Source organism: Heloderma suspectum, chromosome 4, assembly GCF_057233095.1.
Source record: "Heloderma suspectum isolate Gila_16-S chromosome 4, 16-S_ref, whole genome shotgun sequence".
In the NCBI taxonomy this organism is placed as follows: domain Eukaryota; kingdom Metazoa; phylum Chordata; class Lepidosauria; order Squamata; family Helodermatidae; genus Heloderma; species Heloderma suspectum.
The window spans coordinates 225,237,894-225,251,818 of NC_139461.1; the positions used below are offsets into that span (position 1 = coordinate 225,237,894).

The window sequence follows — 13,925 nt, forward strand, 5'->3', positions numbered from 1 at the left end:
AGCCAATTGCTGTAGGCAGCCCTAGCCAGAACTCTGCCATTAACATGTTGGGAAGGCTCCTGTATCTACGATATTATTAGCTACACAAAAATGAGGTTGTAAAACAGACTTTTTACCAGCTACATGCAAATAACAATTCAATGAAGCCTAAATGGATGACCTTTTTCTTGGACAAGCACAATATATTACCTAGATAGTTCATGATGCGTTTCTGTTGGAAATGTGTTTTTCCTGCAATAAGCTTTTCAGTAAAGCAGCCTTGCCAAATCTGATGCCCTCCAGATGTGTTGAAGTGCAACTCCCATAATTCCCAGCCAGCATAGACAATGGCTGGGGATTATGGGAGTTCCAGTCCAACACAGCTGGAGGGCCCCAAACTGGGGGAGGCTCCAGTAGAGTATCATAATTGGTTTTGCCAAAGTTTGGTTCCTCTTGCTTGATCAAAAGCAGACTGTAGCCATGCGGCCATGAGACTCAACTTCTAATGCGGTATCAACTTAGGAAGTTCTACCCCTTTTGTCTGTATGCCATACATAGATCTCGAGACTACTACACAAAGATGGAGATTGCTCTAGAACAGTCTAACCTGACCTAGTGCCCTCCAGATGTGTTGGACTACAACTCCCAATATTCCTGACCATTAGCCATGCTGGCTGGGGCTGATGGGAGTTGGAAGTCCAAAGCAACTGGAGACCATCAGGTTGCGGAAGTCTGCTCTAGAAGCAGTACAGTGAAGTAGCAAGCCACAGAATTCTGTAACTTCTTCCTATTCTATCATCTGAAAGCCCTATTAGATGGATGTTTTGGTCTGATCTACTCCACCAGATGGTAGAATACAGTGTCCAACTAGATGCCTTTGGGAAGCCTATAAGCAGAACATAAAAGAACTAGTCCTTCCCTGTTGTTCCCCAGCAACTAGTGTGCAGACACATCTGAACCTAGAACAGCCTTACCAACCTGCTGCCCTCCAGAGGTTTCAGACTACAACTCCCAGCATTCCTGATAATTGACCATGATTGCTGGGACTGATGGGAATTGAAGTCCAAAACATCTGGAGGGCACGGGTTGGGGAAACCTTACCTAGAGTGCGCAAATGGCCATGATTACTAGTAGCTATTGATTTATTCTTAATTTGTCTTGATTCTCCTTTAAAGTCATGTAAGCTAGTGGTCATCACATCTTGTCAGCAAATATTTTGTTATTCCTTGTGTGAGGACCTTTGTCCTGAAACTATCACCTGTCAATTCCTTTGGGTAAACCCCAGTTCTAGTAGTATGACAGAAACAAATCAATATTTTCCACACCAGGCATGATTTTATGAACCTCTATTTATCCCATCACCTTTTTTTCTAAATTAAGAAGCTCGTCCTTATAAGGAAGGTGCTTGGCTCCTGTGCTTACTGTGATTGCCCTTTTCTGCACCTCTTCCAGTTCCACAGTATTCTTTTTCAGATGGGGTGTTATTGCACTATTCCACATGTGGCCACTTTATATATACAGGTATTGCAAAATGGCAGTTTATTTTCCATCCCTGTCCTAGTAATTTGCCCTTTACACACCCACAGGACCATTTTTATGGTGCTGTCATCCACCATGACCCCAGGATCTCTTTCCTAGTCTCTTGTTCAGATCCAAAGAGGGTATATAACATTTTGGGCAGAAATACTGAACTGCAATCAGTTTGGAGAGATTCTTTTGGAACTCTGTAGTCAGCTTTGGATTTTACATCTTGACCAATTTGGTGTCCCCTGTAAGCTTAGCTACCTCACTACTCACTGTTCATCTTATCCCACATCTGCTAAGTTTACTCAGGAACCATTACGACTTCCCTTAGTTGAAGTCATGCTGATTCTGTTTCGGCAAGACTTGTGCTTGATAATCTTATTTTAATTATGCTTTCTGATGTTCAGCTGTCAGCCAATTTTAGGGACCAGTTACATATTGTTGGAAGATCAGCAATTTCACATTTGAGTTCTCGAGTGCAAGCTCTCCTGATGCGAGTTAACTTTTTTAATTTGTTGGTAAGTCCTAGACTAGAACTTCATCACTTGCCACTTCTATTTGTCTCAATTCTTCAGACTCCTTCCTTGCAAAAGTTCCACAGCGAAGTTCAAGAAGTAACTCATTCGGCTTCTCTGAAATCTTCCTTATCACTTTTTACTCATGTTATGTAACAGTCCACCCACGTTACTAGCCACGTTTCTGCTTCTGATGCATTTAAAGATTGTTAATGTTTTTAGCAATTTTGCTTGTCCTTCAACTTAAATTTGGGCAAGCTTTCATTTTCTAAAGGATGACTTGCCTTTTTATAACTGCTTGAACTCACTAACCGTGCTGGCTTCTTCTTGGAGTTAATGTTACCTTTCCTAAGCCAGTATACATTCTGGCTGAGCTTCTATTTTTGCTATTTAAAACTTCCAAAGCATTTGGGAGATGTGACCCTCTCAAGTCTTTCTTTTAACTAGTCCCCTCATTTTTTTTTTAGAAGTGTTCCCCCACCCCTGTCCACAGCTGAAGCACTGCACCCTTCTTGATAATATGGAATAACTATGTAATAGCCTAGCTTTCTGAAAGATCTAGCATTTTCACCTACTACCCAGGGTTTCAAAGACTGAACAAATGAAAATGAAGAGGTTTTGTAAATTGCATTGCTTGACCACTGCCAACTCTGAAGTTGTATTTAGTACATCAGGCTGAGTGGCCATATGAGAGAAGTTAACTACTTGAAAGATAGAAATATAGCCCCACTGTGGCTAGCCACAAAGCCAGTAAGAGCTCTGCTTTCCCATCTTCTTAACTCCTCCTGTAATTAATAGTAGTGCTCCTCTGGTTCTTTAAGATATTAAATGTTTTGAGACAAGGGACCAGAATGATGCTATTTACATGCATGCGTGTTTTTTTTAAAAAAGTTTATTTTGAAAATTAAATAGCCTTTAACCCTTAACAGTACTATAAGCATAATATTACAGGAAGAAATACGGCAAAGGCAGGTTCAGTTCATACTCCTTGAAAAGCCTGTTCACACAACACCATGTAAGTAGAATGCCAGGAACTTCTTGAATGTATCTGGCTGATAACCATGGACTCCAGCAGGAACCTGTAGAGAGAACATCTGGATTTTAAATGTCTGGCATACAGACTAACTCAACAACATATTTTACTGTGTTCAAATACTATCCTAATTGCATCTTATCACCCCTGCCCCTTCAAGAAATGGTGGGGATTTTTTCATTTGGAAACCTTGGAGGTGTGTTGTCAGAGCCAGGATCGAACCAACCACAAGAGGTGCCCTCCAAATATTTTGGACTAAACTCCCATCAGCCCTAGCCAGTGGCCAATGGTCAGGAATTATGGGAGTTGTGGTCCCAAATATCTGGCCTTAAAGCACCTAGCCATGATGGTTAGGAGGACTTCATTCAAGGTGCACCCTGGTCATTTCTGGTTGTAATAAGTATAATGAATCATGTGGGCTATTTGGATGCTCAATATTTAGCATTCCAGTGCTGTTAAAAGATTTAAACTCATGGCATTTAGGATTTCTTCCTATTCTAGTTTAAGAGAATTATATGTTCCCTCTACCAGTTCAAAGTTACCCATATTAGTCTCATAATAGTCAGAGCTCATGCTCTACTGGTAATAATTTGATCAACAAGTCACTTCACTTAAATGAACGTACCACGACAACCTTCTTCTTGATTTCTGGATGAATCACGGCATCCTCATACAGAAGCTGATCTGCATCCAGCCAGGCTAGGTTTTTAATACCATTGCTAGGGTCTAGATCTGTTGTATTCAATTGGAAGAGCATGAACTGGAAACACTGGCCATCTGTACCAACACTCTGAACAACAATGGGGTTCTCCAAGACCCTGGGTTCATCCTGGTAATGAGCAAGGGAGGAAAAGGGAAATACGACGTTATCCTTTGATCCAATATCAAGACAGACCCATCACCCAATTTAGAAATGGATATGACTGAATTAGATCAATTTTCATTTATTAGCAGGATACAGATTAAAGACAAACATCACATCTGTGCCCTTGTAGTTCATTTACATGGCTGTTTCAAATGAACCTTCAAGCTCTGCCATCTAATCTTTGTTGCACTTGTATACAATAAAATTATATGCATATTTACCACCATGGTCTGTCTTCATGTGGGCAACTGGGGGGAGGGTGGGGGAAGGAGAACAGGATAGGAAAAGGTTGCCAGATGGTAGAAAAAGATACTGGAGTGGTCTGAAATTAGTGCAGGCATGTGGCCAGTGAGCTGCCAGGGAAGTATTTTGAGTTGACAGGCTGGCATGCAGCACACGGACAATTATTGGGCCTGCCGCTTACTTACATTCAGCCCTACGTTCTGGATCATCATTTCGATAGCTGAAATCCAATTTGACCTTAGGATAAGCAGGACCCACACAGAATTTTGCCAAAGGCCAATCCAAATCCCCATAATTTCAGCAATTGAGAAGAGTATCTGTGCCAGCCCTTGCCATCTCCAAGGCATGAGTTCAAATTCCAATTTAGTCAACTGCGAAGTGACTTCAAATTCATGGGCTTCCCCCGTCCTGTCCAGGACTCACACGTATACAAAGATAATTATTCCACATTAGATGGGAATCTCATGTTGAATAGAAATTCTTGTATGTTCATGAAGCTCATGTCTGAAGTAGGATTCAACTAAGGCCTCCCCTGCAGAATCCTAATCATCAAGCCAGGATCACAATGACCATATAAATTAGCAGCATGAATTTGCTGTCCTACATCATTTTATTCAGTACAACTAGTCCCCACCAATAACATAGCAAATGCAGACTGTACAAATCAGACCAAAAAGTTGCAAGTTCAGTGCGAGCTATGCAGCTCATACACCACAATATCAAGTTTCCAAAGTATTACCTCTCATCCTTCTATGGTTTGCGCTAAACCACCAGGTCAAAAGCATAAAAAGCTTCCATGTGGATGTGCTCACAGAAAGCAAGGACCTGAAATTTTTCCTTCCAAGTTAGGAACAGCTGCTAGCATTTGTGTTAACGGAATGCTTGGAAGAAGGTGACCAACCCATCTGATTCTAGGGTAACTTAAGCCATGTTTTTTCTACAGAAATCTTAATACTTACCCCATATATTGCCTTAGCCTTAGCCAGTGCATTCCCAAAAGCAAACATCATCATACTGGCCCGGAGATGTTCTGGTCGCATTCTGTTATTGTTACACCCAGGAAGGTATATAGTGTGAGGATAAGGATATGGGTAACCTTCTTGAAAACCTAAGATATAAACCAGGTGATAGTTTAGTGCCATTTCACAACTCATTGCTAAAGAACTATCTGAAAATGATCATTTTTCTGAACCATAATTGAGAAGCCTGAAGCTTTAGTTCGTGCTCAACTCCCTCAACTTTAGAGACTCAACACTTTAGATTTTAACTCCCTACTCTCAGAGATATCACGTGGAAGAATCTCACCCATAACAAATTAGCATTTATGAAATGCATAGCAGGTTTCTGCTTATAACCCTGCAGTTTCTATGGAATTTACCTGTATCGTTTTTTGTCTCGTATACATTAACTTCTTGAAGGTCAATCGTAGGTGCAACAGGATAGAAGGTTTCTAAAGTGTGATTCTCAGTGCCTAATATCTCATCTTTGGAGGCGATAGGTTGTAGAGGATTCATTGCATTCAAAAGCTTCCCACCTGGACCACGAACCTGAAGAAGATTAGATTCTGTAAAGGGAAACAACTAATATAAGTTAGCTTATTGTAAGCTGCCCAGAGAACTTTCTGTTATGGGGTGGCATACAAATGTCGCAAATAAATAAACAGGTACTGTTTTCACTAGAACTATGAGTACACCCACGCAGATCCCCAGGATAATGTTTTTGTAGACCTCCAGTATTGGAGGCAATCTCCTTCGCTGTTGGATAACAAGCGCTAGCACTTCCTCCTATGTTAAGCAAAGGGAGACTTCATCCTTCCCACATACACACAGCTGAATGTACTTGTTAGATGCCCTGATTTGTACAGATCCCTCCCATGTACTTGGTTCCGAGACTACAACAGTAAAGCTATGGCACTACTATCAATTCCCAGGAAAGTTACTGTAATGTCCTTGCTAAAGAGGAGATAGCCTAGAGTGAATGACAATGGAACATAATGACTGCTCCAAAAGGTCTCACTAGCCACAGAACTGCCCTCCAAGACTGAGGGCAGGTGAAATCACTGCAATGCTAAATTGTGTGCGCTAGTACCTCAGGGGCTAGGGGTGCAAACCTGTGATTCAAACATACACTTCAAATGCTCATTAATTAAAACAAGCATTCAAAATTACACCAATCTGGCCCACATATAAGGAGCTGGGAAACTTAAAGACTTTAGCGAGGCTGTCACTACTTATCCCAGCTCTGCCAGGATGAACTAAAACAAAGTAACAGACACCCTGAACTGAGGCTTCAGTTCGTGGCTTTCCTTCTCACCCAAAGGATCCTAGCTTAAATGGAACAGCATCCATCAATCAAACCTCAGCATTATTTTTTAGTAACATTTAACCATCTCATTTAATGTATGTGCCCCAAATACTTCAAGACCATGAATTATTGAGAAGTATATGAAATTAATGTCCTGCTAAATGTGTTGATATCCAACATGCAAATGTTGCTTTATGAACAGCAGTTTACTGTAAAGAACAATCCTCTCCAATGCCAGGAGAGCCACATGAGCAGTCTCAATACAGCAACACTGCTCTTCAAGAAAAAGGCACTTGACACTTGCTTTATGCAATTTTCTCTTTTTACTGATTCCGTGGGCTTTAGCGAATAAACTGCTCAAAACATGGAAGACTTTGTGGCTTTACATCAAGGGCATTCTTATAGACATCAAGTTGTAGACCTCTGGACTTTTATCCTAATCCTTTTGCAGAACTTTCCTTACAAACCAACTCTACTTGCCAGAAAGACAACTCTAAAGGGATAAAGAGGCCTACAAAGCTTTAACTAACCTCGTTCCCATGCTGCTGCCACTCTGCAGTCTTGAGCCACCAATCTTTTAGCCAGTGACGGATATTTGGCAGTCATGGCCCTGCACAAGTGAAGCAAGTCTTCCAGAAGCACAGGGCTTCAGAACAAGAAGTTAGTTAGATCTAATGGCACAAACCAGAAGTTCCACTGTACCAATTTTTTTCTGGACATTACTTTGTATACATTCGTTATAGCAGTCTTCCCCCACTTGTTCCCCTTCGGATATTTTGGACTACAACTCCCAGCATTCCTGATTACTGGCCAGGCTTGTTAGGACTGATGAGAATTGTCTAAAACATCTGGTGGGCATCACGTTGGGGAAGGCTGGTCATAACATTTGCAAATGGAAAATACAAATTAAAATGACAGTTACAGTTAAGTATAGTTGAGGTAATATGCCAGGTATTCATTATCAAGCTAATAAGCATTACCTGCATCAACTGTTACAATACTGTGTAAAGACATAAGCAGAGCTGGGCTAAAAAGATTCTGTACAAAAGATAAGATTCTATGACACATATAAATTATGCATGTTAGCATGATTTAGGGCGCAATCCTATGGCCGCTAGTCAGCAGCTAGATGGCTGTAGGATAGGTCGCTCCAAGGTCGGGTCCCGGAGAACCAACCCCCTCCCGCACCACCTCGTAGGCAACACAGATCAGCCCCACACTCACAAGAGCAGCGCAGAGCGGTGAAAATGGGGCAATCCTGGAGGTGGGGCAGGGAGGTCAGAAATGCCAGTACAACACATCCTATGTGCTGTCTGGCCGCCACTTCCCGCGCTCCTGCAGCTAGACAGCCAAAATCGGCTGTCTACCCACAATAGCAGGGCGAGAGAAGTGAGGAGGAGATCCACTCCGCACCACTCCTCCCGCCCTGCACTCCTCCCAGGGTCGGAGGGAACCATCAATCCACATAGGATTGCTCCCTTATTCCATTTTTTTCTAGTTATGAAGGAAACATTGAATTCTGTGCTTATATGGAACTACAGAATACACACAGGTTTGTCCATGAGCTATTCCATCAGTTCTCATTTAGAACCAAGTTGCAAGAACTTTCCTTCAAAATCTCCCTCACCCCAATTTTCTTTTTTCATGAAGCCTTCAGCACAACCCTCTAGTTCCCATGCTTTATGGTAGTGAAACTTAAGTATGTGTAACTGAAATAACTGCACATTCTCTCCATTTACCACTGCCTCCACTTCCTTCTCCTTCCCCTATTATTTCCCTGTGACAAATTTTGGACTGCTTCTTGCAGCAGAAACCTGTCCTCTTATACTCTGTAAAGCACAATATGCACATTGATAATACTATAAGTAACAGCAACAGATTCCTACAAAAAGCAAAGGTAGCCATGTTGAACATAAGAAAAATATGAAAATCCACATTAGCCAATGAGAAAATCACAAAAAGTTACAAACTTTCATGATCTCCAGATGTGAAGTTCACACATCTTTTGGTTGGCCTAATAAAGGTATTACACTACAGATTTTGGAATAAATTCTTAGTTTAGCTCCTTAAGACAGACAGACAGGCCAACAGTAAAAAGTATTCTACATGAAGATCTCAGGGTAGCATCTCCCAAACAACTGATAGTGGAAAGCTGCTTAAAAAAAAACAAAGAAGTGGAGGCATACTTTACTCTTACACCCCAGAAGGTTTACTTTTAGGTGACTGTATAAGAAGATGAGCTGCCAGAATCCCTGCAAGACAAAGTCATGCTGACACACCCAAAAGGCAACTACTTTGAGTGTATATAGTTCTACTGCATCTCTGTATCAGGGAGGACTGGATTGTCCAATCACACCAGACACATGAGGCAGAATGCCTTTCCTCTCCACCCTCCAAGGGCATCAACTGGGAGGAAGCAAAACCAGAACAGTGAACGTGGATGCAGACAGCCCCTTCTTCAGTACTTCAGGCTCACTGGACTCTTCAACTGTTTGTGCCATTTCTCTAATCACACTGGAAATTACCAACTTAAAAGCACAACCTTATCACCCAAGTATAACTAAATCTTGTATTATGACAAATAAAAACAATCCCCAACAACAATAAAACCAACTAAAAGGGAAACTTAAGCCAAAGACTTACCGGTAGATTTCTTCTGCGATCTCCACATCAGTGTTAACCCAGAAACGTGCATGAGAAATTGCATGTTGGACTCTCTCATCCTCGTTTTCCAACTGATGAGCTGTGTCATTCACTATGTTAAGTATCTGAGGTGGTAAACCTTCTATTAGCTTTGTCTTGGTTAGCCACAATGCTTGCTTTAAACCTAGGAGTCAATGGTATATATTACTAGAGATCCATACTGTATTTTGTACTGCAATTCACTCTTCACAAGGGCAGACAACTATGATTTCCCACCATACATGTTAGAATTTGGCATGAATTATGATTATTATGATAAAGTAATTCACACAACTTTGATTCATATGGATAATCGGGCACGACGCAGCCAAATGTATGGCTGTAGGTTATATGTTTGTCAGTCTACGTATCCTGCCTTATTAGAATGATTAACATTGTCATAAGGCAGTTATGTTTCCAAACAAAGATTCTACAAAGATTTAGCCTTTTGAAAAAAGGCATCATATAAACACTGGATCCATAATTGCCTGATCTGGATAACCCAAGTTCAGCATATTGCTTTGCATGGGTCAATATCTTTTGGCCAATATCTTTTTCTGATCCAACTATGATAACTGGATTGTTATACGCTGCCCAGTTTTGTTCCTTCCCCCACCACCCCATTTTATTAAAGTGTAGGTCAGCCTTCCCCAACCTGGTGCCTTTCAGGTGTTTTCAACTCCCGTCAGCCCCAGTCAGCATGGCCAATGGTCAGGAACACTGGACCGTGTAGTCCAAAGGACCGGGGGGTGCCAGGGTGAGAAAGGCTGGTGTAGGTCAACACGGGCAACGAGAGTGGCCAAGCCACGCCCACCGCCCGGATGAATCAGGCCGTGCCCACCGGCACCCTGGTACCTTCCAGCAGGCGAGTCCGCTGGTGGCAAATGTAGCAAGGCCGCTGCTTGTAGGCAGGCATCTCCTCGACGCGAGGCCCGCGGTCGTGGCGGGGGCTGCGCCATCCTCGCTCCCACTTCGGGAAATTAGGCTTAGCCAGCCACGGCACGTGGTGCAGCTTCCCCTCATACGTCACCACGTCAAGCTCGGGCAGCTGCTCCCGCACCGACGGCACCTTCCGTAAGTACCAGGGCAACCGCGCACCCGGCGGCGGCCCACTGACAGTCCAGGGCGTGCGAGGAAGCGGGCCGCGGTGGGGCCTTGGCCCGTAGATGATCTTGGTCCGGCGCTGTCCACACGGCGCCCAGCACCGCGCCTGCTTGGCAGGCGAGCGCAGCGCTAACATTTTCGCGTCCTTCTGGAGCGCCGGTGACTCTCCGCCTCAGCAGCAGCAGCTGGCGGCGGCCATTTCCCCTCCGCCCGCGAAAGGTATGCCGGGTAGACAGGAGGCGGGACTATGTTGTGATGGACAGCGGACGGTTTTTCCCTCTCCCTGGCGGGAGTCCGCGCGCCCACTGCCCCTCCTCCTCCCCCTCCCCCTCCTCGGCGTCGCCGGACGTCGGCGGGGAAGGAAAGGGCCGCTTGTTCGTGAGTCAGTGACGCACCTGGTGGAGAAAGGGAGAAGCCTCCCCGCGTGCTCTCGGGCTGCTGCACCCGCAGGAGACCGGAGTTTTGAGAGGAAGCCTGGCGTTGCCCAGCTCTGTAGGCGAAAGAGGGGCAGTGGGTGCCGAACCTGAGTAGAGGCCCAGTGCTAAAACTGGCTGCCGTTGGGCAAGATTGCCTCACCTCGAGGCCGGAGAGGAGGTTAGTGCCACCCTGGTGGACGCTGCAGAAGGACGTCGCTTCTTCCTGTTATTGACCTCATTGATTATCCCAGCCTCGTCCAGCACATCTGGAGGGCACCCCCCCTGGGGAAGGCTGGATCATCCTGTTCTTCCTGCAGGAGGTTGGGGCAGCACGCATGGTGTCCCTGCACCTTCTAGCCTCACGACAGCCCTGTGAGGTAGGTAAGGCTGTGGGGCCACGGTCACTTCATGGATGAGCAGGGATTTGAACCTGGGTGACCCTCGTCTCTTTGGGCAGTATCCAGTGTTGGTCCTACAGAGAGTAGACCCATTGAAATGAATGGGACTTAATTTAGCTGCGATTACCAAGTCTTCGTTTCAGTGGGTCAAGTCTGCGTAGGACTAATGTTGGGTACTGTGGGCCGTGGTGGCTTAGTGGTTAAGACGCTGAACTGCAGACCGGAAGGTCAGCAGGACAGCAGTTCGAGACCCGAGTGCTGCGTGACGGAGTGAGCTCCTGTCTTCAGTCCCAGCTTCTGGCAACCTAGCAGTTCGAAAGCAAGAAATTGCAAGTAGATAAATAGGCACCGCCTCGGCGGGAAAGGTAACAGCATTCCGTGCACCTCGGTGTTCAGTCATGCCGGCCGCATGACCACGGAAGCGTCTTCGGACAGCGCTGGCTCTTTGGCTTAGAAATGGAGATGAGCAACACCCTAGCGTCGGACACGACTGGTCCAGGACACCTGTTTAATGTTGGGCACTACCCTGTAGCCTCTACATTGCACTGCCTCAATGCAGCTATCCTACACCCCACAACTTAAGGCACAATCCTATGCATGTTTAGACAGGAAAAGGTCCTACAAACTGCCAGCATGCCCCAGCCAGCATTGCAGGACTTTTTTCTGTCTAAATGCTCATAAGATTGCACCATTAGTGTAGTTTGGCCCCTGGCCTACTGAGACAAGACAGAGACAATGGCACAGCCCAGGAAGACAGGCAGGCGTGTAGGCCTGACCCCAAGCGTTCCTGCTCCTGATATGCTACATGATGACACCACAGGTTAGACACCTATGGCTTAGTCAAAAAATACCTTCCCAACATTTCAGAGATGCAAATAGGGACAATAGGAACATAAGAGCCCTGCCGGAGCAGACCAAGGTCCATCTAGTCTAGCAATTCTGTTCACAGTGGTCAACCAGCTGCCCCTTGGGAAACTCACAAGCAGGACCTGAGTGCAACAGCACCCTCTCACACCCATGTTTCCCAGCAACTGATGTATGTGTATGTATGCCTCTAATACTAGAGGTATTAGGCATATAGCCATCAAGACTAGTAGCCATTGATAGCCTTATTCTCCATGAATTTGCCCAATCCCCTTTTAAATGGGTAGCCATCACTGCATCTTCTGCAGTTGCATTCCACAATTTAACTATGTGCTGTGTGAAGAAGTATTTCCTTTTATCTGTCCTGAAGCTCCCGCCAATCAACTTCCTATCCACTTTCTCTACACCATGCATAATTTTGTGCATCTCTATTATGTTCCCCTCCCTATTGCCTTTTTTCTAAGCTAAACCTCATATGTTGTAACCTTTCCTCATAGGGGAGTTGCTCCAGCCCCTTGATCATATTAGTTGCCATTTTATGCACTTTTCCAACTCTACAATATCATTTTTTAGGTGCCATGACCAGAACTGTACACAGTATTCGAAGTGTGATTGCACCACACTTAGTGTGGTGTAGAAGGAAGCTGCCTTATAGGAAATCCGGCCCTTAGTCCATCTAGGCCAGTAATGTCTGCACAGTCTGACAGCAGCGCTCTGGTTTTTCAGACAGGCGTGTTTCCCTACCTAGAAATGCCAAGGATTGAATCTAGGACCTTTTGCATTCAAAGCATATGCACACCAGGAGAATGACCTCACCTCACTATTGCACAGTACTGAAGGCTCTTCTCAACTGCAGTGTACCGTGTTAGTAAAATGACCATGATCTCAATGGGACTCGCTCCCTCATATGTATGTATTGGATTTCAGCCTTACAGCACAGTCTTATGCATGTTTACTCAGCAGAAAATCTCACTGTGGCCAATAGAGCTTACCCCAAGGTAAGTGGGCACAGGATTGCATCCTCACTATTATATACTGTCTGGATAGGTAGTTATAGAGGGGATGACAGAAATACAGTATACTGTCATTTTCTCTTTAGACAGTCAAGAAGGGACCCTTAACCACAACCTGGGGCTAGAAGGTTGACTTAAAATAAAAAATGATGTTTGTTCTTTTTGTTATTTTTTTTTTACAATAACCTTAATTGTCATACAAGTTAACAGTTCAAAATAAGCCCCAGCATGTGCGGCATGTGAAATGGCAGACTGTGCATAAAGTGCCATCCAGCGCAATCCTGTGCTTGTTTACTAAGTAGTAAGTCCCACTGTTCAGGGGCTTATTCACAGGTAAGTGTGTATAGGATAGCAGTCTTAACATTCACGGGCATCTCTGCTACAGTCAGGAAGAATCTGTCCCTCAGTGACATTTAGTTTTGAAATAGCAAGAATAGCCACTGTAGTGTATACATGAATACACTAGCAAGCATTGTTTGTTTTATTTATTTAGAATGTTTATATCCCATCTTTCATTTTAAAAACTCAACATTTTAAAATATGTCCCCAAAAGTCAAAATAGAGGCAGTAAGTGCCGTGGGATTGGAGAGCAGAAAGGAAGTGTATTCTGGCTTCTGCCATTAGCCAAAGGATCTAGGCCATTAGGAGCCTGAACCCTTTGCCTCCCAGGAATAACATCAAGGCAAAGGGGAGACCATCTTGGCCCCATCCATCAGTCAGAGTAAGAGCAGCTGCCGGGAGCTCCCTTCCCCTCCCTATCAGAAAGAACACTCAGCTCCTACTTCCTATTGCCCTGGGGCTGCCAAAGCAAGGGAAAATAACACTCTGGACCCACCAATTGGCTTAGCAACAAAAGCCACTCAGGATGCAATCCTATGCATGTTTAGACAGAGGAAAGGCCTACAACTCCCAGCATGCCCCAGCTGGCTGGGATATGCTGGGAGTTGTAGGCCTTTTCTCTGTCTAAACATGCATAGGATTGTGC

At 44.4% G+C, this 13,925-nt stretch overlaps 2 protein-coding genes across 9 annotated transcripts in view; one reads left to right on the top strand and one right to left on the bottom strand.

The window, feature by feature from the left end:
- Positions 1–659: 659 nt before the first annotated feature.
- MRPL37 (mitochondrial ribosomal protein L37) lies at positions 660–10,463 on the bottom strand. Its single transcript, XM_084852433.1, has 7 exons — positions 10,001–10,463; positions 9,107–9,290; positions 6,994–7,109; positions 5,538–5,723; positions 5,119–5,267; positions 3,677–3,880; positions 660–3,097 (listed from the first exon to the last, which is right to left on the bottom strand). The coding sequence occupies exons 1-7, from the start codon at positions 10,383–10,385 to the stop codon at positions 3,020–3,022; spliced, it is 1,302 nt and encodes a 433-aa protein (XP_084708559.1). The 5' UTR covers positions 10,386–10,463; the 3' UTR covers positions 660–3,019.
- Positions 10,198–13,925, top strand: part of CYB5RL (cytochrome b5 reductase like) — a 33,421-nt gene continuing 29,693 nt past the window's right edge. For 3 of the 8 annotated variants that reach the window (XM_084852442.1, XM_084852438.1, XM_084852437.1), the window contains exon 1: positions 10,585–12,925. In XM_084852442.1, the coding sequence (XP_084708568.1) occupies positions 12,839–12,925 (87 nt within the window). In that variant the 5' untranslated portion in view covers positions 10,585–12,838. Of the gene's footprint in view, positions 10,469–10,584; positions 12,926–13,925 lie in introns of those variants that run through there. The other 5 variants (XM_084852439.1, XM_084852434.1, XM_084852436.1 and 2 more) reach the window with 3 other exon arrangements.